Genomic DNA, 25961 nt, shown 5'->3' on the forward strand with positions numbered 1-25961 from the left:
ATTTATATATAAATATATATATATACATAAATATATATATATACATAAATATATATATATACATAAATATATATATATACATAAATATACTATATATATATATATACATAAATATATATATATACATAAATATATATATATACATAAATATATATATGTATATATATATGCTATAGAATATTTTTCTTAAAACTTGTACATTATAAATTTTATGAACTGCTTCAAGTAAAGGATGGTTTTTAAACTTGAACTATTATTGTAATGAATACTGAGCCTGTAATGAAAATCAGAAATGTTCTTATTGACATTAAAATTAATTTTAACCACATAGATGAATTATGTGGGGTTGATAATAGCCACTACAATAAAAATTATATGCAAATTAACTCACTTATGGCAGCTACAGGAATATGAGCATAAAATTTTGGATTTTAGAACCACCCCCTTTACCCTGTCTTCCACATGCATCCCATTTAGTAGACCTCCCTAGACTTACTACCAATTTACTATTTCAATAACATGCATTGTTTACCTATTAACTGATATACAGATTTCAAATTTTCTGTGATTTATATTTATAGGGTCTAAGCATTAAAATAGAATGCAGAATTTGTTGAGAAAAATAAGTAGCATGATTGTTTTAAATGTCATAGTATAAATACATTATTTTTTTCCCCTTACCAACCACAAACTCACTCAAAGTATTAAACGCATTTTGTTTTTGGCAAGAAAAAAAAAAATGTTAAAAGCATTATAATCTTCACCCGCAAGGTGGGGTTCTGGGTTTTTATGACAATGTTTGTTGTACCTTGGGGTGGGGGTGGGGGGGTGGTGGTATGGGCTGACCCTCTGTTCTAGGTATAAATGCCTTTATTTATTTATCTCCTGAGTAGTGGTTTAAAAATAATAAGAGCACTGCTATCTTAAATTTATATCTAATATGCAGGACATGAGTTATATTTGTTTTTAAAATGTAAAAGTAGATGGTATATGCCATGACCACATTCAATGATCCAAAATTCCAAATTTAAGACTGATGATTTTGACACACTTAACTGTGTTTTACTCATTAGTAAATAAAAAATTTAAAACCTTCAAAAAATTCAGCTGTTAAGTAATGGTTTATTGTTCAAAATAAGGTTTTAATATTACACTTGAACAAATAATTTAGAATATTATTTTAAAATGGTTAAACTTTTTGTTGAAAACTGCATTGTTCTTATAAAATAAAAACATTAATAATTTTTAACTTTGAAGGGACTTTTAGATGTGGCAAGAAGGACCTATTCTGAACTAGTGGATGACATACATGGCAAGTTGTACTCTCTTCAATTCAATTCTCTTGTATCTTGTAATTCAATGCCAACCTTCACTTCAATGCTGTTGTTATTGTGAAGTAGCTCATTTTCCACTAGGCAACGTATATTCAAGATTTGAGGCTCATATAGGTGAACAGTTCAGTCTCTTGGGGGGGGGGGGGGGTTAGACTTTCTGTGCCTGCCTGTGAGATGCCTGGAAGAAACTCTGCTTACAGCTAGTGTATGCTAACCTCTGTTATTTAGTATTCTCTTGTATTTTACAGCTATTGTCCAGCAGCTTTCAGAGACACATAAACTTGCACTAAGGACAGCTTATAGCAGTCTACGAGGGTTTCACATTCAGATGACAGCAGAACGAGGAAACAGTAAATATTCATCAGACAGCCTACCACCTGTATTTATCAAAGTGACAAAATTTAAAAACACTTTGAGTTTTACAACTATGGACGTGGTAAGGACGAGAATTATTGAATGAAATTAAATCTGCTTATTAAGTAAAAGAAAATTGTGATGTTTTAAGTATGATGTAACATTACAAATTTCTAATTGTTTATGTGATAGATGCTTCTAATTGACATCATTTAAAATTATATTTGTATTTTCATGATATCCTGTCTAGATTCAACAAAATGGCAAGTAGGATAGTCAATTTTCACCCTATTTTATATTAATTTACTGTTATACTTTCATGTTTTTATCTTATGTTAAAAATAGTCTTTGTATACTTCAATAATTTATTTTTTATTGTTTTAATGTAAATAAGTGGTAATTAATGTTTTTACAAAATCATCTCTGTTTTTTCTCCAGAAAGAATTAAAATAGCACTAGACGAAATTTATATGATGTCTAATATGTAAGTTACATTTTTACTGTTTTAATTTTTTTCAAGAAAAGGATTGATTTCCCAGTTAGTTTTCCTCAGTGCACACTAAACCTTTGAACCCAAACGTCTTTCAGATTCTTTCTGAATCCATTACACAGCATTTACACTTACAACATGTATACTAGACTTGACTTAAGTGTATACTAAACGTGTTATGGGTACATGGAACAATGGAACATCTTCTGAGTCGCTGGGCACGAAACCACGCCCCTTTTTATTTTCTGGGTCAAGTTTTTGTTTTCGCTTCTTGAGTGAAAACATAGAACATAATTCTAAATTTCCAGATGAGTCATGCGTCAAAACCTAGTATAAGCACATCCTAATTCCTAGCTCTCAGCTGATTGTAAAATTACTTTAAATATACTGATCTTGAGTTTTTGAGCACACAATTTCAAAATATATAACTTCTTTTGACTTACTTAACTTAGTCCTCTTTGCTGCTTATGGAACATGAGCCTCCACCATTTCCTTCCATTTCGCCTGAAACCCGGCTATTAAGACATCCCTGTTGGCTTCAGTTCTTCAAGAAGACTCTGCCTCCAGGTCTGTCTTGGGCACCCTCTCTTCTGCTTTCCCTAGGGTTCCACTCATGCGCTTGGTGTGTCACATTTGGGTGAGCTTTTTGCAGTGTGTCCCCCACCCAGCGCCAGTTTCTCCTTCTTATTTGCACTGTCAGAAAAACAGGGCAGGAGCCTATAACAGAGCAAATAACTTCTCTGGCCCTACTAGAAGCTACATTTTTTATAATTACTTATAATTTCTTTAATTAAATCCCAAACAAGTTTTAATGAAAAATTGTAATGTCTAAGGCATTACAATTTTGCCTAAATACCATTTAGGCTGTAATTAAATAAATAATTAATTATTAAAAATCTAAATTAACCAAGTTTATCTCTTATCTTTATTTTAAGTGTATCAACATATTTTCAGTTTCCGTCTGACAGAAGAATTAATCTATAGGCCCACCAAAAAATTACTTTATAAGGTCTTGTTGTTTATTTTTTTTATTAAAGACCTAGTTACTCTATTAAAGCCCTAGTTACTTTCAGAGTTTCTTTCAAGCATTCTTTCGAGGGAGGGAAGGAAGGGGGGGGGGGGTGCATTCCCCACCACCCCATCCCCAAACAAAATAAAAATAATTATATTAAATTAAAGGACAAATATGAATTTTAATCATTCTTATAATTGTAACTAGAAAAGTAGATTCCCAAACCCCTTTTGAATGTAATTAGTGTTTGACAATGTTTACTGCTTGAGAAAGTTGGATTGATAGAGACTGAGTTGTTGAAACATCATCTGTTGAAGCTTAAAATAGATTGCCAGGGTGGACAGGTGCTACACTTGGACAACTAGTGTTTATACTTACTGGGAGCCAAGGTCATTGCGGGTCAACTAGAGTTAAGACAATTTAGACAGAGCTAGTCAACTGAAAATAGAGGTTCTTGTAAAGAATGAGTTTACAAACTGGTATGGTATGACACAGATGAATCGACCAGGGAAAACCTTGTATAATGCACAACTAAGTTTGTACTTTTGGGGACAGCTTGTCCAGCTAATTCAGTAGATACAAAACTGAGGATTTAGAAGTACTTTGTAAGTTTAGGTAAACATGTGTGTCAAGCCACCCTTGACAACACAAAGATTTGCCTAGAACATTATGGCCACCAAGAATTTCCATAGAGATCGTGACTGGATAATTGTTTATAAGTAAAGTGATGCATACTATTCAAGGTTAACCCCTCCACCCCAACCCCATTAAAATTATTGAAAAAGTCACAAAACTTATGTTTTTCTTTACTTATATTTTAAAATTAATACTAATCTTATTATTTTTTTTCAAAGTACACCTCTCTCCCAAAAAAAGCACATTATCACAAAAATCAGGTATGTGATGGGATTTGGAGGACCCCACTCTCATGCTTTGTATTATTGTATAGATGCCCCATAATCCAGTTAGTAAAGTTACCCTTTTGAACTTGGCAGTTTCTTTGACCTCAGCATAAGAAAGAAAGAGATAGTGTGGTCAGCACTATTCCCAACTGCCTTTACTTTCTGTAATGTGAGTCAGGTACCCATCAGAGCGGGGTGGACTCAATGACCTCCAATTGAACTTAATATTAGATTGCTTCAGGATAATTTGTTGTGGTTCTGCCAACAATGAAACACCCATGGGACAAAGGAGGAAAAACGAAAAACTGCTTTTGAAATGTAAGACACAGCAGATAAAGAAAAACAATTTCTTTTAACCAGCAGAAATGGGATCCAGTCAAAAGGCCGACTGCTAAAAGGCCGACATGTTTTATAAATCAACAAACTACAATTACAGACATGTTTAATTTTTTATTGAAAACCAGTTACATAATGATAAAGGTATATTACAAAATAGAAAAAAAATAGGGCCTAGTATGATAAATTGTACACTATGCCACGTAAAAATTCAAGTGTAGTTCTGTTTTCCCTTTTTGAAATGACATTTGTTATCCAGTCCTCCTGTAAATATTGGGTTTTTTGTTTTTTTTTCATTTTTTGATGGCTCACAAAGCAATAATAAAAGTTTGGTGACTAGACTGCACTGTAGTAACTTTGTTATATTTTGTCTTATGTCATGTGTCAACTATTTAAACGGCATATTTTAAGGTTTATTGTGTTGTATTTTGTTTATTAATATCAAATGGAGTGTTTCTTTTTTAACAAAAAATAACTTACCACTTTTGGCACACTTGTCATGCATATGTTGGCTTTAAAGATTGTGGTAGAATATGGATAAGTAGTATTATAGTCATTCCCTAAACTGAATCAGGCCGTCTGACTGCGCCCCGGCAGGGTACGATTTGCCATGGGACATTTTTTTTAACCCTTCAGCAACGCGCGAGGACGGGCTCGCTAGTTATTTATAATATAATATGATGAAATAACGTTAATTCTTTTACACTATAGAATTTGAATATGCATTTAAAAGTTCAAAGGGAAATTTATTAAGAGGAGCCACTGTTAACCCTACTAATGTTTGAGGTCCTTAAACTTAATATTACACTAGTGAACCAAATAACCCTAACTCTAACCCCCCGACCCCAAGAAAAATGTCGCCACTTATTTGTGTTTTTGAAAATCTTCATACTTATTTCTCTTGTTGGTGTGTCAGCATAGTCTCAGAACTACTAGGATCAGTGCATGAACACATAGGTTGCCTCTATCAGCTGTCAGACATTGTATCCATGGTTGATCTCATACTTTCATTTGCTCATGCTGCTACTGTTTCATCATATGGTAAATCTTCATTATTTTTACAGTCATAGATTAAAATATGCAACAAAAATTTAATTTTACTTATCGGTATCCATTTGCTATTTTTAAAATTGTTTTTATTAATATAAGGTAAGCACAATATTTAAAAATTTGTTTTATAAATTTGTTTTTTTTTATTTACTTAAGATTTTACTTAGGAAAAAATGTCACTTGTCAATAATGAATTAATTTATGTAAACCTTCATTTGAAACAATTCCATGAAGTTAAAAACAATGTTGTTTCCATCTAGTATGTCCAGAGTTTACTGATACTTTAGCCATAAAACAAGGTGCCCATCCAATGTTGAAAAAAGTCTCACATGATAATCTCATAGCCAATGACACAGTAAGTTGTTGTTAACATTTAGTTCTAAAAGGTCATCTCATGTATGCCTGCATGTACTACTTCAGATAGTGTATTATTTCAAATGTCCATCTTACAATTGAAGTAAGTTTTTGAAAAAAATGTTTTTACCAACATAATACCTATGTCTAATGTTATAATTAAATTAATTTATTTTTAACAAGAGGCTGTTTTCATCTACTAAATAATAACAATTTCAACATTGGCATCACCCCTATGACAGTTTTTCTGTCATCCAAGTAAAGAGATGCTATTGACCCTATTTAAGATCATTTGACTGCTAGTTCATCTCTTCTCTTGGAGGTCAGAAAAACATTTTCATTCATGGCATTCAACTTGAAAAATTCATCCAAATAAAGAATACATTAAAACAATGTAAATTCAATAGAAATATTCAAGTTATGCTCTAAAGTCTTTACTTTATTGTTTTACAGTACTCTTCTGAACACAGAAATTTTGTTGTGATAACAGGCCCTAATATGGTAAAAGCTGCTTTCATTAATAAGTTTTTAACTGACAAAACTAGTAGTCATTATCAATCAGATGGTTCTGATGGAAAACCCATTGAGCTGACAAAAATTAACTTTCTCTTCATTTGTTTTTTTATGTTGGTCTAACTTCTGCGGTTGAATAGATTGGTTAGGTCTAGTAGATAAATTATTTTTTAAATAACACACAGCCACTGACATGATTGAAAACCAAAACCTAACAAAGTTCAACTAAGCCGTGAGATTAAATGATTATATTTTAACAAATCTAGCCTGACTTTTCCCAGCACCTTTTTTTTGATATGGTTGATCCAGAAAAGATGTCCCTTTTTTCAGTTTAGTCATTGATTGTTGTAGCTCATGTGGGACCTGGGGTGCTCTGGGTCACCCACCCTCAATTACAAGATGATGTCCCTGGTGCAATTTGATTGCTGATTAAAGTAGTATCTATCACTCCTGTGTAGTATTCCCAATCAGTGGACCCAGGTGTAAGGTATTCACAAGGGAGCAACCCAATGCCCCACTAGCACTGGTATAGTCATGCCAGAAACCAGGACTGCACTCATCAGCTACTGCTTCCCCAGTACTATTAGGGTGACTTTTCCAATATTTACCCAAACTACAGTTTAAACCTAGCTCAAAGTGTTAATAACTGGTCATCCATTTATGACGTCCTCAAAAATATAAAATTTTATATCCCCTCAGTAACAAGCCTTGTGCACCTTGCAATGCTAATGATTGATTTGGGGATTTGTGATTGTCAGTAATGTCTTATTAGACTTACAAAATTTTAAAAGCTGAATATACACTATGTTAAGAAAATTAAGTTTGAAACGTTTATTTGATAATTTTTTAAATCATTTTCCTCACTACAAAAAAACCTCATGTGCAAAGTATTTAACATTTAGGATGAATTATAATATTCATCTTAACATTAGTTATTAGACAACTTTATCCATGACCTCTTATTCGATTTACTTTTTAGTCTTTTCTGTGACATTGTTTGACAAGGGTCAGGGTGGGGTGTTCATAGAGTGAGAACACACTTGCTTTTCACATTTTGAAAAGTATGTTTAACTTGCAATTAAATAAAATAGTGATGTCCAAAAAAAAACAATACAGCAATTTTTAGGGTGTAGGGGAGGGGAAGTTGGTTAAAATTGTTGATGTAATTTACGTTATGGATGACCTTAGTATGTGTAGACATACTGTGATTTATTTACCTGTTGGTCTGGTTTTTGTTTTTAACTAAAGCACTGCATTTTATATGCAAGTTTAGAGTTCTTTTTTGTTTTAAAATGTGTGGACATCGTAATGGATGACCAATAAAGAAAAACTTTTCAAAAGCTACTAAATTGTAGCTGTCAAAGCAAATCCAAAAAGAAAAGAAGGCTGAAATCTGAGTCAATGGCCTGAATGGCGCAAACAAGTTGACATGTATACTTAATTGTGTTGGTGGGAGTCTCTTCTTCCAAAACTAAATTTAAGAACGCAGAAGAATACAACAAGGAGTAGCAGCTTTTGTTTTAAATGTCAACCCACTTTAGCACCATCTGCACTTTACAAATGCTCTTTAATCCTGGATTGGTCGCATTTCTCCTATCTTGTACCATATTCAGCTCATTGTAAGTTTTAAAAATTTTGTTTGTGGTCAAAAGCAAGTCACAGATGTAGGTTAACTTGTGGCGCACCCCTATGCATGCATTTAATATTTGAAACATTTTTTTAAGCTAATACTAGTACTTAAACTATCAAAAATATTTAATTATCAAAGTAATTTATTTTTTAATACACATTTGTTTTCCTTTTTATTTTACTGTTGATGAGAGAAAAATTTGGGAGCCCATAAAAATGGGGGAGGGGTCTAAAAATCTATCACTGAACGCAGGTTGATGAAACATCTGTTAACCTATAATTATTGAAGGTAGTTTTTTTTGTGAAAAATAATGTTGCTTTTTAAACCTCTTAATCTCTTTAAAAGTAATAGTAGTAATAGGTGAGTTGTGTCAAATAAGTCAGAAATTTTGACTTTTGTTAAAACTGGGTGAACAGTGTATGTAAATACAGTTATTGGTGCAAACTGTACTGTATTGTATATGTTATCTTCTCTTTGTCTACTTGATTGGAAGAAAATAACAGTCTAAATTTGTTTATTAACATTCTGTTGCAACTCTCATCGTGATAGGATTGAGTTTTAAATATAAGTTCCTGTGGTTTATGATGGCATCAGATCCCTTAAAATATCTACAACTATTTTGACATTTTTTCTAGTAATTAATTTATCAGCTCCATTTAATCTCTGAAGTTTTGATTTATATTTTATATCGGAAACATTTAAGTTATACCACTAAACAAAAAAGGTTACATCCAAGACCCAAACAACTAAAAGCCAATTTCTATACTTTCTTCCCTTTCTAAACTATTAGAAATGCATATAATCAAATGCATGCCAAACTATCTAGAAAACATAATCTTTCCCACACCAATCAATCTGGGTTCAGAAAGCTTCATTCTTGTCACACAGCTATAATAAAATTGAATGAAAACTTGCTCCAAAATATAACTCAAACCTACTTGTAGCACCCTGTTAGCCAACTGAACAAAAATGAACAAAATGCAATTTCACCCAATTAAACCTAATCAACTATTGTGTGCAAATCTAAGAAAGTAATCTTTGTACGTTGTATAATGCAGTGTCTGGACTTCTGGTCTCTATGTCTTTATAAACAGTTTTGTTAGTGGTTTTTTTTGTTCCATTTGTGGTGTTTAGCTATGTTTGACAAGTGTAGGTTTAGCTTATTGAAGTGTATTTGAGATTTCTTTTTTATGTTTGGTTCTTTTTTTTTTTTGCAACAAAGTTTAAGTTAAGTTAATTATCTTGTTTTTTTTTTTTGTTTGGGTTTAACTGTCATGGGTTAAGCCGCAATTGCACTGATGCCCAATAGTTGATTAGCCTTGGGGGTAGATTAGATTTAGGCTTTTAGACACCACCACACCCCACCACCCCCTCCCTCTTCTAACTTGGTTATAGAATATATATCAAAAACTTACTTCATCAGATCATATTCATCTTATAAAAATGTCCTTATTGAAAGCTACTTTCCTGCTAGCTAGGATAAAAAATGTGTATTAATATAAGAGCAACTTAAGGCTATTTGCTATGCTTTTATATAATCTATGTTAGATCATGCTTTATTTATTCTAGTCTGGAGATGCAGCTTCATAAACAAAGTGTCCTTAACAGTACAAAAAAATGGGCTGTAAGACTGGTGTCTGTCTTATCTAGTAGTTTAGATTCTTGCAGTTAAACTAATATTCTTCCAATAGATTAACAAATACCAAAGCAACCTCTATACAAAATGTTTCTTGCTTTCTCAGACCTATTTTCTTATAACAAAATTTTTTTATTGGTGTCTTAGTTTACCCATCCCATAAACAACTTCTTTCCAAATATAAAGCTTCATCTACTCAGGTATCAATTTGTGGAACAGTCTTTCTAATAAAATAAAACTATCTCACTGTAACTGAAACTATGTTCAAAACAAACCTGAAAGCATTTCTCATTCATTCTATTCCATTTTATTATAATGAAAAGGTAAATTTTTATTACGTATTTTCAAAAAGCTATTTTACTATAATGTCTTTAATATTAAATAGTTATTTTATTAAAATGTTGTTGAAATCTTTTAGTATTAACGGCCAGTGTGAAAAGGGGCCTTTGTGCGTTACTGTTGTTACCGTTTTAAAATAGTTTTATTATTATTATTTAATAGTTGTAAAAGGTGGCTTATTATCTTTTAAGGGAGGTAAGTCTACTTATCTACGGCAAGTTGCACTGCTACAAATTATGGCACAGATGGGTTCTTTTGTTCCAGCACAGTACGCATCCTTTCGTATTGCAGACCAGATTTTTAGCAGGCTTGGTTCAGATGATGATATGGAATCTAATTCATCCACATTCACTCTTGAGGTAAGTCAAGTAGTAAAGAATAGTCTACCTAAATTGTTTGGATGGGTTCAGTAAATATTATAAGAACACAATTTTGTTTAAGCCTGTCTGCTTTAACTATTTTGAAGAATCTATCAATTGTTTTGTTACACTTTATGTTGCAGATGAAAGAGACCAACTATATTTTACAAAATATAACAGATAACTCATTAATAATCATTGACGAGTTAGGAAGAGGTAGGGGTCAATCAATGGAGATCTTTTACCTCCATATTAACCTTGGTCTAGGATTATGTATGGTACCTATTTAATCAACGTAACTAGGATGGGCAGAATGGTTGTCTGATACATTGACTTTTGTCATCACAATCTTTTCATGTTGATCTATTTGTATAGGACATTTATTTGTCTAATACCTCTATGTATAATCTAAGTTTGGCATGTCTTTTTATATTGAGGTTTTTTTCAGGTACTAGCGCTGAGGAGGGAGTTGGTATTTGCTGGTCTATTTCTGAACATTTCTTAAAAACAAAGGTAATTTTTTTTTTTGGGGGGGGGGGGGGGGGGGGCTGACCTAAAATGAATGTGCGGAGGTGATGAGTTTGATGTGAACATCAACTTTTAATTTCACATTAAGCTGCTCATCAAAACAAAACTAACTGAAGTTTACATTTTTGTGAATGTAAATTCATTGATTATAAAAGAGCTTATAAGAAATCTAAAATCCAAGCACTTTTTTGTCAAATGAAATAGGAGGAATTTGTTGGTGACTTTGTACTGTGGGGTTTTGTTTGGTAGTCTTTTTATATAGGAGAATTAGATGACCCCCTAACATTGTAGTATACCTGCTGATACAGAGAATACAGTGACCAGCGTAAACAGATAAAAGCCCACATAGAAAAATGTGCAAAGAGAAATTTTAGCACAAAGACCTACATGGACTAGATGACACATTTATACATGATTGTTAGGGCTGCTGTGAGAGGGTTGTGTTTGACATGACGCTATCTACTACTATTTAAAGAATACCACTACCATGAGCATTCACATCACAACGGTACAGGCGATAATCACTTGACACAATGCCTATTATTTTCTTGTTAAATATTTATTCAACTTCTATATTCGTTTAAATCACATAAAACTATCCTTGATATCTTACATTCTCCCTAGTCCGAACTGCCTAGCTTGCATACCATAACAGCCCGTTCCTATCGCAAAACTTCACTCTCTTTCATCCGCATTGTCAAACATGCATTCGTTATATTACTCGCACCAACATTCATTCGCACCAAAATACCCTGATAAAACACCCTTCATAATGATGTATTTAATCTTATTTCATCATGACGCACCTACCTACCTACCTCGTATTTATATATATATATATATATATATATATATATATATATATATATATATATATATATATATATATATATATATTTACAGGTGGGTAGTTAAGTAGGTGGTTGGGTGTTTGCGTACATGAAATAGATTATGCACATTTCCCCATTTTGCTAGCTTAGTAACAGTGTACAAAATTTGAGCTTTCAAACTGGTTTGGCATAAGGTAAGTTCATTGAGCCCTACATTAAATAGTTAATCAGTTTAATAATGTAGACGCCATTGGAGTAGGTCTGAGTCAAAGCCTGATGTTATAATAAAACTCCATCTCTCTTTGTTTCTTTATAACCTTGTTTCTGAAAATGTTTACCAAACAATTAATGCAAAGTGATATCAACAACCATTGCTGTTCTGTTATATAGGCTACATGCTGCCCATTATGCTGTTCAATACATGCTTTGGTTGGGTGACGCTAACCTTGTCATGTTAAAATAAATAGCATATAATTGAGTTTGTCCAAAGTGAGTTTTAATACAAGCCCAACGCAATAATTAAGGCTGTCGCAAGAGATGTAACATATGTCAATGAATTTTCATTTTTCTGTCAGCACTTATTTCTAGTTACGCATTTTTCTGTTTGCACTTTTTACCGTTGCGGTTTTTTTCCCCGCTTTTTTCTGTTGCGCATCTTTTTGGGAACCGAGAATAACAATTTCTAAGTTATAATGGAATAAAGCTTAAATGTAATTGAAAAAGTGTATATGGGAAATTAACTAGCTAGGATTATAATTTAAATAAATGTCTTTCTAAATTGTTCACCATTTTCTTAATTAATTAAACCCTAACCCTAACCCCTAATCTATATCCAGTTACACTAAATTGTCCACTAAATGTCTATTTTCTACAAAACATATTGAGGTCACCCATGTCTATTATGACTCAGGACTTTTTCAATTTAACAACCATGAGCTTTATCAGCCCTACCATGGCAAACCCCTATAAGCCTATTGATGCTACAGATGTCTACAGGCATATGGATGTCAGCTATATGCCTGTTGATGTCTGCTGTAGACTTGTAACTCTGTTATCCATTTATCTATTATGTCCTGTATGTTAGGATTGTTACATATAAGTATTTGCCCTTTTGTTTAAATGTTTTCATTACCCTTCAAACTATTGTCTATTTTAGTTATATTGAGATTAAAGAATGTAAATAAATAGTACACACAATTCTGTAGCATAGGAACTATTTGTAGGAAAGTGACATATAGCGCAGGAAACTTAGAGGTTAGGTAGGGTATAAATGGTGGGGTTAGGAAAGTTTGGGGGTCCATTCTCTAATAGGCAGCCTAGGTCTCATTAGCACTTTCAAGCAATAAAGAAGTTTATTATACACTGACTTCGTGTTGGTTTATTGTCGACCCTGTCCTCACATCACAACACTGTATATATAAATATCATTTGCTTGATAATTAAATTTTTCAGGCTTTTACTTTTTTTGTGACACATTTCAAACAACTGACTGATTTAAGCAAAATATATCCCAATGTTGCAAAGTAAGTAATTTACTCCATATTATCAATTTCATGTGTATCAAATCATTTATTCCTATCCTTCTGCTATAGGGCTAATCTACAAGATACTCAATGTATAGCCATTTCCATACTTTTTTTTTTCTTAACTATAGGTTAGGGTGCTATATTTTTAAAAAGAGTTCTTATTTTTAAACAATTGCTAAACTTAACCCTGTTTCTGGTTTACTGACCCATTTTTAGCTGACCGAACCAACTCTAGCTCTCTTATTACATGTTCAAGAAGATTTTTTTGGCATGGCTAAATCGGCTGTTACTTTTCTACTGAATTTATTGTATTCTCTATTCTTCTTCCTATTTAAAGGTGTTCTAACCGTCCACAAAAATCATTTCAATATTTTCAGTTATTTCTTTGAAGTACACAGAGTTTTCAACCAGGAAGCTAAATGTGAAAAAGTTTCTTACACTCATATCCTTTCCAGGGGCATCACCCCTGAGACACATTATGGTAGGTTTATGTTCTATAGGCATATACTAATTGCAGTTTTCTATCATATATGTGAGCACTTACACTTACAGGACAAAAAAAAGGGGGGGGGGGGGGGGCAGAGTTTCTACCAGGCATCTCTTCGGGGGGGGGGGGGGGGGGGGGGGGGGGTTACCTAATCTAATTCTCCCTAGGACTAGTTAAACCCAGACTAGCTAGTACTTAACCTTAGTCTAAAATAAAAAGATAGGCTAATTAAGTATCAAATTTAAACTGAACCTGTCGATGCAGATTCCTCTGAAATTTGTGGTTTCAAACCGCACAACGCCCATACACAACACTCCAACAAATAGTTCTAATAACACTAACTCCTAATACAATAAAAAAAACTATACACATATTAATTAATAAAAAGACAACAACCTTAATACTAAGCTTGGTAAAAATATAAACAATCACGATTAAAACTTTTAACAAATGCTGGCCCAATAAGACAGCACTACTTCCACACAAAACCATCGTTCGAACAATTAAATAATCCAGCTGCTCACATATAAATCTATTGTACTTAGTCCACAATAATAAAGAAAAACTAGTAATCATCATTCTTTAATCATCATTTATATGTAATATGTATTTTCAAGTATATCTACATTATTCTACATATTGATCCACCAGAGAAAAGCTTAACAGGATATACTGTCATAAATTGTCTTTTCCATGCTTTTATCAGGTCTGAAACTGGCTGAGACGTCTGCATTTCCAGCAAGTGTGATACAAGATGCAATACAAATTGCTCTACAGCTTGATACACTAAAACAGGTTTTTTAGCAAACATATTGTCTGAAATGTTATTATTGCAGATTAGACCTATGCACTGCTTTGAGTCTGGGATGGTGAGGTCAAAAAGTAGGGTTCGACTGCTAACCCAAAATTCTTGAGTTTTAGTCCCTGGCTAAAGTTGTAACATGTCATTGAGTCCACCCAAATCCTGTTATGCTTTTCTCTGGTGGATCAATATGTAGAAAAATGTAGATAAACTTGAAAATAAATAGCTCATATAAATGATAAAAGCACGCCAATTATTTTTCAAAAAAGTAATGCTTTAACTTTAAATGGTTAACTAAATAATGGATGTTCAATAGCATGCAAGAATGTCAGTATATCTGATGGTCTAGACTACTTGTATTCATACATAATGAATAATTGTATTATTACATATGCCGCACCTAAAAATATAATCATGCAACTTTTTATCCTTGTCAATCCTTAGCACATATGCGAAAAACGCCTGGGATCAAACCCCCACTCTGCATAAACCACCTGTGGCCAAAGACCTCTGTGGTCAAAGTCCCTGTGGACAAAATATCAGTGGCCTTAGACCCTGTGTGCACAAAACACTGTACCTTTAGATATATGTGTGTGTATATATATATATGTGTGTGTGTGTATATATATATATGTGTGTATATATATATATATATATATATATATATATATATATATATATATATATATATATATATATATATATACTAAATGGCTTGTTTTGTTGTTTATTTTTCCTTTTCAGAAAACTCACAGTAATGATCCAGAACTGATTAAAAATAATGCAGTCTTTAACTTGGCCACAAGGTTAATTCAAATAGCCAAAAATTCCAGAATGGATAATGATTCTCTGAAAATTTATATCAAAAGTCTTCATAGAACCTATTTGACAGAGTTGACTAAATCAGCCTAAGCACTCATATGGTCTAGACCAAAATTTCTTTCATTTGGTTTCAAAATACTTTTTCAGGCTTTGTTTTTATTTATTGTTCATTTAACTAATGCAGGGGATCTAAATATTTCTTCCATTACTTTTTTATTGATATTCATAAATTGTGCCTGCATTTATGTTGCATACAAACTAAATTTTTAGTTCTCTTCATTGATTACCAGTAATATTTTTTTTCTGTTGTTGATTTGAAAAAATAAATGCTACTTTACAAAAAGGGCATTCATAATAATAGCTTTATACTTTATTGTTATGGAAGGCTTTAGAAGGGTTTTGGCCAAAAGGCATAAAGTGTGTCTGTTTTTTTTATTAATTCTAATATTTGCAAATTTTTGTTGTCCTAAATAAATGGTGTTGCTAACACTAACAGGCTTATTAGTAGGTTCTATTACATTTACAAGACAGAAAGATGTAACACATACATTAATACAACAAATTAAACAAGTTAAATCAACTTCAACGATTTTTTTTTACTAGATATAAATGGAAAAAAACAACCAATTAAATTTATTGCGTGTCAACAAGTTATGCGTCATATGGACGTTCCATTCAAGAACAAACTACACAGATGTTTAGTTTTGGAGTTTTCTCTTCTAGATGGTTTGCTGTACCCTACTATCGAGTAATATCTACCATGGCAACGTTTCTGTTTAGCAGCTGTGTGCTTTACCGGCCCGACCTCGCTGTCCCCATTAGCTCTCTCTCTCTAAAATATGATAATTACATCACGTATATAATAATGTCTACAACAGGTCACAAGGCCTAAACATAAACCGCCATTGTATTTCTTCATGAAAAACCTAAGCGTTAATTCTGCAAACTTTTGTGGTAATTAATTTAGTTGTATAGTTATATATACTAGTTAAAGTATTAGTATAGAATCTGTCTATAGATGTACAGGCACAGCTGGGGTTGCGAACCGCACCGGGTGAAACTATGACAGAAGAAAAATGTTTTTTTTTTTCATTTCCATTAATGATTAATTAAAGCTACATAGTCTTTTAAGTACAAATCGATAATTATTACAAGAGGATAGGGGTGACACCATGACGTAAGCAATGCTACTGTATTATTATTTTTAAAACTAGCAAAACATCGTTAATGTTAAGTCTGCAGTGATTAAAGCATATACATATTTAAAGTATAGGCCTACACACACATATATAAACATATCATCTTTAACTATTCATGATTTGTAGTATACATTCTTTGTTGTATATTAATAAATATTAATATGATAGTATTAAAAGTTTCCATGGATGACTAGTAATGGAACATAACTGATTTAGGAATATACTAAAAGTAATCCAGGAATAGTGCTGGTATTAGAACTAGTGCACTCCACAGAACACATAGACGTGGCACATGCGGAGCACCACTCTTGTCGTGTTTAGCATCAAAGAAAAAACAATTGTGTTTCTTTGAAGATTCGACCTTAAATCTTCGACTGTTACAGTACTCTGATCCGTTTGAGTAGAGATCCTTGAGGACATATCCTTTCAGGATTGCGTTTTGGCAGGCGTCATACCATGCATCGCAGAACTCCTCGCAGACAGTCAAACTTTCTTGCATGTAGAAGCTGTTCTGGTTGGGTGCACAGACATAACACATAAGATAGTTAGTGTAACGTTGGCATGCCGGTGACGAACCCCTCAACGGCTTTACGCGGGAGAAAATAGCGTCTATCTCTTCTTGACGACAACAACTGTTTTCCTTAAACCACGTACAGTTTTTTAAGTTCAATTGTATCTTAGGCGACCTGTTTGCGAAAAACGAACAGTACTGTAGCTTTGGTTTGATCATTATGGTAACGTCAGAGGTAGCAAACACAAGAGGAAACACAAAGCTTAGCAGTGCAAGCATGCTGTACAGTTTAACGATAGGAAACCAAAACATTCTCAAACATGGCAATCCTGCAGTGACTAGCAACACGTCGTGGAGGAAATAATCAATGAGGTCTCAGTTTATCGATCTGTGAGCGTGTTCAACAACGAGAAAGATGAGTAGTGAAAGCTGGGGAAGGAGGAGGCAATGCTCTGCTGAAAGAAATCAATTTTCAATTTAAAAATCCTAGCTTGTATGCTTATTATAATCGAGAGATTGATTCAAAATATAGACACAAAAACGCAAAGTACAAACCTTTACCTATATTTAAGATATATGAACGAAATTTCATCTATAAGTAAAAGATCTAATTTTCTGCCAAATTTGGAGTAATTTCCGTTGACCGGAAGTAGTAACTTACGCTTTTTCCGGTTTCTCAAAAGACAAAAATGAATTTATAAATGACTAATATTCCACACTATTATACAGATATTGTTTGGCGTTCACTTGGTGCGCAATTCTTTTTTCTACGAGATTCTACTCTATTTTTACAAGCTTTTATTTAACTCACTGTCTCTGTCTGTGTGTCGTCAGTCTGTCTAGATCGATATGCCCGAGCGAAATTACTGGCACTTTTACTGCGCAATGGTTTTTAATTTTAGTCATGCAACTATATTGTAAATAAAACAAGTAAAGTACTTTTAATAAATTCATAAAAACGTTTTAATAACAAGCTTTTATGTAAAAATGCACTAAAAAGTAGAAAATAAATTATACACTACCATTTAAATAACTGTAAAGAAAATCGTGGGTCACTTTCGTACCTATTGGATACTATTACTAATATTTAGGCAGAGACCCACGCTTTTCTTTATAGTTATTAAAATAGTAGATCTAGTGTTTAATTTATTTTCTACTTTTTAGTGCATCATTACCTAAAAGCTTGTTATAAAAACGTTTTTTATGATTTTTTAGAAGCTTTTATTTAACTTGCTTGCTTCCTCTGTCGTCAGTTTGTTGTTGGTCTAGAATTAGATCGAAACGCCCGAGCGAAATTACGGGCACTTCTAACTGACAGATACGGTTTGTAGTTGGCACGTGGGTCAAGTCATGAAGACAATGCAATCTGACATTAAGTTTGACTTAATTGGATGCCTAATTAATTTTGTATGAATCAATTAAAATTGTTTCCAAATTAGTAGGCTGTCTCATCCAACTATTCCGCACTATTATACACGTTTTGCCATCAGTGGCGTAGCTAGGATTTTTGGGCCCCTATGCAAAAAATATCAGTGGGCCCCCTCCGTCAACCTTTAAGCTACAATGGAGTTTAACGAAGAAATCAACTGCTACTTATAAAGGAGGATTTTTTAAAAATATAAATATTCTGTACATTTTATAATGTATACGTCCTTATTGTGTATTTATGCTATATTAGTATGTAGTTTTGTAAAAATGTTAACGGCTTAGAGTTAATTTGCTGTTTAAGTAAACAAACACAGTAGCATCACAAAGCGCGCGGGGGGGGGGGGCAGCGGTGCGGTCCACATCGGATGACAACATTTAGGCGTGACACCAAGACAAGCCATTGTAAAATTTATGTCCAAACTAAGTTGTATCCAGCTAAAATAATAAAACATTTGTGAGAGAGGGTTTACACCCCTCCGAAAATGCACAATTGTTGGGGACGATGGGATGACACCTTTAGTAAACACGTAGGGTAACAACAACCGACCTTGTGACGCCACTAACCAAACACATTTTTTAAAAATTGTTCATGATATATTATGATTTTTTTTCATGCTTTTAATTGTGTAAAATGATTGATAAGTTCAGTGCTTTAGCTGCTTCTATATGAGATTTAAAAATTCCATCATAGACATCAAATCTCCTTCCCGATGACCGTAGAGTACAAAGTTAAAGAATGTTTATACTAACTAGCGTATCCGTCCGCGTTGCTGCGCTCTAGTCCATAATAGATTAGGTATTCAACAACGAGACAGAAGCCATCAGCATGTAGCCATCTTTATTCGTAAACGGAAGAGGAAGAATGATAGATAAATACAAGGGACATCACTCAATAACAACATTATAAATATAACTAATACAAGAAGAGTGAGTTCCCCAGACCTCACAAATCCCAATATGTTACATCCCTTTACCCTTAGTAAACACAACACATCTCTCAATAGAACAATTTACAGTATCCTAAAATCACCAAATATATTGTAACATGAACATTATGGTAGATTACATCCTTACAAACAATGCACCATGTGTTACAACATAATTAAAATACAAAACAATGATGTCAAAGTCCTTTTGACCTTAAAATCATAGGTCTAACTTATTTGGGACTTTGATTGTCCTGCTTGACCTTCTCAGTGGCTTTTGATTTGGTGACCCAAGATTCTGACCATCTGGATTCTCTATCTCAGGAGGTCTAGGATTTAAGTCATTAACTCCAGAATTTACATTTTCTGACTCCAGACTACTTGGTTCACTCATATCAACAGAACTTGGTTGTGGAACAAACTGAGTTGGTGTGAACTGTTCAGATTTGGTGGGATTGACAGATTCACACTTATTATCTGCACAAGTTATTTTTAACTGGTCTGCATGTCTACGGACAATAAGTCCATCATTTGTTTTTACTTTATAAGACACAGGTCCTGTACATTGAACAATTTGACCTGGTATCCATTTTTCCTTTCTCCCATAATTTCTTAGATACACATTCTCATTAACACCAAATTCTCTTTCAATGAATGTTTGTCATGATATAATGGAACTATTTTTGAATTGGCATCTGAAAGTATTATGCTGTTATTCAGATCCTTGACTGACATAGATTTCTTTGATTGATCTATTTCCTCAGGTAATCTGATAGTGCTTTTTGGTAACCAAAAATACTGTTTAAAAGTAATATCCTGGACTATATCACTTTGCAACTGTGATCCAGTATTTGAAGTGGGTGTATTAAATGGCAAAAATCTTTTTTTCTTTTGATGTTACCCTTTTAGTTTCTGTAAGTGCTAATGATGTTAGCAAAGTTGTTTGATGATCACATTCCTTCTTACTAATGTATTCTCTTTAAAACATTTGAAATTGCCATATCACCATAATCATTTATTAAGTTACAAATACTTTGTTTAGGTAACTCTGACTGATAATGGACTGTATCTTCTCCATCTTTTAGACTTAATTCCATTTTTCTTATTTTATATGGCTTTAAGTCATCATTCACAGACTCTTCAGGCCAACCATTCTTACAGTACTCATATACTTTTATTAAGCACTCATCTTTTTGTGTTTCTCTTTTAATATCATTCACATTTATATTGGAGTTATCCATGATAGTGAAGAGAACAAATACATCTTCTGGTATATAGCTAAGGCTTTGGTTTTTTAAAGGTAATCTACTAAGACTATCTGCACTATTCTCAGATCCAGGTTTGTATTTCAATTCATAATTGTATGCAGTTAGTGTGATAGCCCATCTTTGAATTCTTGGTGAGGCATGCTCAGGTAGGGTTTTGTTTTCTCCAAATAAACCTAGCAATGGTTTATGATCTGTAAAGATGGTGAACTTCCTACCAAACAGAAACTTATGAAATTTCTTAACACCAAAAATGATGCCTAAGCCTTCCCTATCTAACTGAGAATAATTTTTCTCAGCCTGGTTCAAAGATCTACTGGCAAAAGCAATGGGTCTGTCACCCTTCTCATCCATGTGGGACAAGACTGCTCCTACACCATCTGGTGAAGCATCACATGTTAATATAAGTCTTTTCCCTGGGTCATAGTGAGTTAGTAAGGTGTCAGAAGACAAAGCCTCTTTTGCTGTATTAAAAGCAGCTTCTTGTTGTTTACCCCAGTGCCAAGTTGCATTTTTCTGTAGCAGCTTGTACAGTGGTGATAGTTTACCAGACAGATTCCCTATGAACTTTGCATAGTAATTTATCAAGCCCAAAAAAGCTCTTAGTTGTTGGGTATTTTCAGGTTTGGGTGCTTCTTTAATGGCTTTTGTTTTCTCAGGTTGAGGTCTGATACCTTGCTTGCTTAATATATAACCAAGAAAACTAATTTCTGTCAACATGAATTGACATTTATCTTTGTTTATCTTTAAACCTTTTTCACCAACAATTTTCAATACTTTATCAAGTGTTTTAAGATGTTCAGTGTCATTCTTACCAGTTATGTACACATTGTCAAAGTAAACACAAACATTTGGAATATCCTTAAAAATACTGTCCATGACAGCTTGGAAAATTCCAGGGCTAGATGATATACCAAAACATAGTCTTTCATATTGGTAGAGTCCTTTATGTGTGTTTATTGTCGTATAGACTTTTGAATCTGGATGCAGTTCTAGTTGAGTGTAAGCATGACTAAAGTCTAATTCAGTGAATTTGTCTCCTCCTGCCAAATTCAAAGAAATTTCCTCAATGTTAGGAATAGGGTACCTATTTAGCTCTATTTGCTTATTCAGTGTAGTTTTATAGTCTCCACAAATTCTTATAGAACCATCCTTCTTTAACACTGGCACAATGGGCGTTGCCCAATCGGAATAGTCTACCTTCTTTATGATGCCATTAGATTCCAATCTACTTAGCTCATTTTCAATTTTATTCCTCATTGCATAAGGTGGAACTCTAGCTTTGCAGTATCTTGGATTTGTGTCTTTAATGCTTATCTTCACTGTTCTATCATTTAGTAAACCTGAATTGCCAAAAACACTTTTATTTTCAGATATTACTTTATCTATTGACGTAAGACTAGATTCTCTTACATTCTTCAATGAACATATACTCTCCCAATTTAACTTAAGATCAACTAACCAGTTCCTACCTAGTAATGGTGGTCCATTTCCTTCAACCACAAGAAGAGGAAGTTTAACACTTTGACCATTATAACTTACATGAACCATACACTCTCCTATTACCGGAACATTGTCACCAGTGTATGTTGTTAGACACTTGTGACATGGCTGTAGAGGCACTGATCCTCCTGTGACAGCGTCAAAATCTTTCTTTGTTATGACTGTTAGAGATGCTCCAGTGTCAAGTTGGAAGCTGATGCTCTTACCGTTGATATTAACTAGTACATTGATGGGAGCATGACTTATTGATTTCACAGAGAACAGGTTGAAATCCGGCTGCGAATCAGTTTGAGCATTTTCACAGGTAGAGTGGTTCATTGGTTGGGTTAGGTAGTCTTGGTGAGAGTTAACATAGTGCTGCCTTTGGTTGCGGTACTGTCTTGACTGGCTAGATTTAGCAACAGACGAAGACTTTGCAAAGCAGGCCTTGGCAATGTGACCTTGCTTACTGCACTTATAACAAGTTGCAGACTTGAACTTGCACCGATTAGATGCATGGGGACCTTTGCATCGATGACATTTTTGATAATTATTACTAGATTTAGATCTAGGATTTGAACGAGCAGGCTGTTTAGCATAAGTTGGAATGCTCTGATGGGGTTGATGTTTATTGACTAACCTGCTGTTTACTGCATGGATCCCTGAAGGCGTAAGAGATTTCGCCGCATCTGATGACTGCTGGAATGAAGTTGCTAGTTGTATTGCTTTTTCTAATGTTAGATCTGACTCGAGCAGCAACTTTCTTTGAATATCAGGGCTGTTTACACCTGTCACAAACTTTTCACATAGTCTGTCAGACAGCGTGTCTCCAAATTCACAGAATCTACTTAGATGACGTAAAGCAGCAACATATTCTGATATTGACTCGTTTGGTTGACGAGTCCTACTGTCAAATCTAGCTCGACATAGAAACTTTGATGGGGTAGGCGCATGGTGGTCTGTTAGCAATTTGCTCAGCTCGTTAAAGCTCTTGGTAGTTAGACTAGCTGGTGCGCATAAGTCCTTTAGTAGCCTAAATTGTTGAGGCCCTATGACTGTTAACAAAACAGCTCTCTTTTTGGCTTCTATCGTCACGTCGTTAGCTTCAAAGTAAAAGCTTAACCTATCTAGGTAATCATGAATGATTTCATCATTCGAATCAAATTCTTTTATTTGGCCATACAGCGCCATTATTCTAGAAATACTTAGCCAATATGCTCTAGCAAACCTCTTTTTTGCGTAAGTAGGTGCTCTTTCTAGTAGATTATTTATCCTCGTCGCCAGATATAATAGATTAGGTATTCAACAACGGAGACAGAAGCCATCAGCATGTAGCCATCTTTATTCGTAAACGGAAGAGGAAGAATGATAGATAAATACAAGGGACATCACTCAATAAAAACATTATAAATATAACTAATACAAGAAGAGTGAGTTCCCCAGACCTCACAAATCCCAATATGTTACATAGTCCTACATACCAGGGTAACAAAACAATTTGTAAGGGTTACATCAACGCGTTACCAATTGTGTATTTTTAGTCGTGTGACCTAGTTTTCTAAAAGTGAGATAGGTTTAGCTAAAATTTAAACAACGCCACTGCTATTTTTTTTGGATCTTTGTTGTGGGGGCGCGGGTTGGTCAACACTACCGCTCCAACGCTGTGTGAAAGCATTGAGTGTGTTAATTATCTTCCGTAATAGTGAAGTTGAATACCTTTTGGCGACCGCCTAGGTGTCAGTGGCGTCGCGGGAGTGACTGCTTACACTACCTTTGGTAGCCAGATGCAACCTCTGTCCCTATTGTAGAATACTTGTGCGATTGGTGTCATGTGTACGCCGAGGGCGTCAAAAGCCGCCACTGTTGCAGTTTGACTGTTGAATCAACCAGTACCCCTGACTTTTCAGGACGCCCAATCAACGGATCTCGTGAACTCAGGTAGCCGCAGGGTAACCGTTACTAATGTTGATGCGCTGCAGGACACCCCATATTCGATTTTGTAATTGATTTTAGTATGCCGACATATCCATTGCGTATAGCGCTCATCAAAACAAGTATAGACGCCGTAGTGCTCATGAGGGAGCCCAGTGTGCACCGGGTTACATGACCGCCGGGATGCCGGCTGATGCGCCCGTGCAATTTGACCGCTCAATCAAGTAGTAACGCTGCGCCGGACACCCAATCAACAGACGCTAAACAAAACAGACTTTAACGTGACAAAACAATATATACAAAACACTACGTACTAAACACCCAGCCAAGTTGCACAAGCAACCTCACTTCACGCACGAGGTGCGCCAATCGCCCACAGAGAAACTGACCCGATCTACATCTTGCATCGGGTCAAAAAGAAAAAAAATCCGAGCGGTCAGTTTTTATACTGACCGCTTCGGGCGGAATGGAAAACCCCGTAATCACTGTCCAGTGGACCGTTCACGCACCGATTCGCACACAATAAAATAATACAAAATAAATCATCCATTCACCCTCTCACATTAATATTTAGTTAGAGACCATTTAGTAGGAGAGCGTGGGTCTCTACCTAAATATTAATAAAGGTATCCAATAGATACTAAAGTAACCCACGCTTTTCTTTATAGTTATTTAAGTTGTAGTGTATTATTTATTTTCTGCTTTTTAGTACATTATTATATAAAAGCTTGTTATTAAAACGTTGTTTATGACTTTTAAGCTTTTATTTAACTTGCTTCCTCGCCCTGTCTGTCTAGATCGAAACGCCCGAGCAAAATTTCGGACATTTCTCACGGACAGATCCGGTTCAAAGTTGGCACGTTGGTCAAGATATGAAGAAAATGCAATGTGACATTAAATTTGACTTAATTGGATGCCTAATTATTTTTTTATGAATTAATTAAAATGGTTTTCAGTCATGCAACTCCCATCCATCCATCCAGCCATCCATCCATCCATCCATCCATCCATCCATCCATCCATCCATCCATCCATCCATCCATCCACCCACCCACCCATCCACCCATCCATCCATGTAGCCATCTATCCATCTATCTATCTATCTGTCTGTTTGTTTGTTTGTCTGTTTGTCTTTTACGCATTACTACACCTTTCATCCGATCGCCATGAAACTTTATGAAGTTGTTGAGAATATTCCTGGGAAAGTTTCTGCGGAAAAAATATTCAAATTTTGCAGGGGTGGCGCCCCGGCAGGGCGCGATTTTTCTTTATATACGGTATATTAAAATAAAAGTCGACTGCGGTTCGACACCGTTCATCCGATCGCCATCAAACATTGGGGAGTTGATTAGAACACTCCAGGTGAGATTTCTGTAAAAAAAAACCATCCTTTTTTAATTTCACAAGGGCGTCGCTTAATCTGCATCATTCTTAAAGGATGCTATGTGTCACTCTGAGTTATACCATGAGCACTGTGGCGCCTATGTTAGTTTTAAGGAGCCAGGGGCCGTATGCGGCGTCTCTGTGGCAGTGTAATCGGAAGTAATCTGTGGTAGTGTAATCGGGGGCTCCAGGGAGCGCCCTTTACGTCACTGACACATGGGCGGTCACCGAATAATATTCTACCTCACTATTAGAGTTTCTTCCAGGCATCTTTATATAGAAAATATTTACTTTTAACAGTGTACGCCCCCCCCCCCCCGAAGAAAGTCTACCGCCTCCCCCCCCCCCCAAATTTTTTTCAAGAGCCCCCCCCCCCCCCCCCGGGGAAAAAATTTCTGGAAGAAACTCAAGGTTTTCATGCAGTAGTGTAGGTTAGCCCGTGTCCCGATATTAATAATTCAAGCGCAGGCATTGTTTTTATTTAAATAACTCAGTTTTAGAAAACAAGGTCAGGCGTCTAAGAATATATGA

At 34.5% G+C, this 25961-nt stretch overlaps 1 protein-coding gene across 1 annotated transcript; it reads left to right on the plus strand.

The window, feature by feature from the left end:
* Positions 1 to 1257: 1257 nt before the first annotated feature.
* LOC131927498 (mutS protein homolog 4) lies at positions 1258 to 15886 on the plus strand (the record flags this gene model as incomplete). Its single annotated transcript, XM_059283171.1, has 14 exons — positions 1258 to 1312; positions 1583 to 1770; positions 1939 to 1951; positions 2127 to 2172; positions 5345 to 5469; positions 5739 to 5833; positions 6286 to 6333; positions 10142 to 10309; positions 10453 to 10525; positions 10758 to 10822; positions 13120 to 13190; positions 13571 to 13674; positions 14387 to 14475; positions 15227 to 15886. Coding segments are annotated over 14 exons (1308 nt in total), but the record flags the coding sequence as incomplete, so codon positions are not given.
* Positions 15887 to 25961: the final 10075 nt, after the last annotated feature.

Source organism: Physella acuta, unplaced genomic scaffold, assembly GCF_028476545.2.
Source record: "Physella acuta isolate Inbredline_101_S28 unplaced genomic scaffold, ASM2847654v3 ptg001410l, whole genome shotgun sequence".
Classification (NCBI taxonomy): Eukaryota; Metazoa; Mollusca; class Gastropoda; family Physidae; genus Physella; species Physella acuta.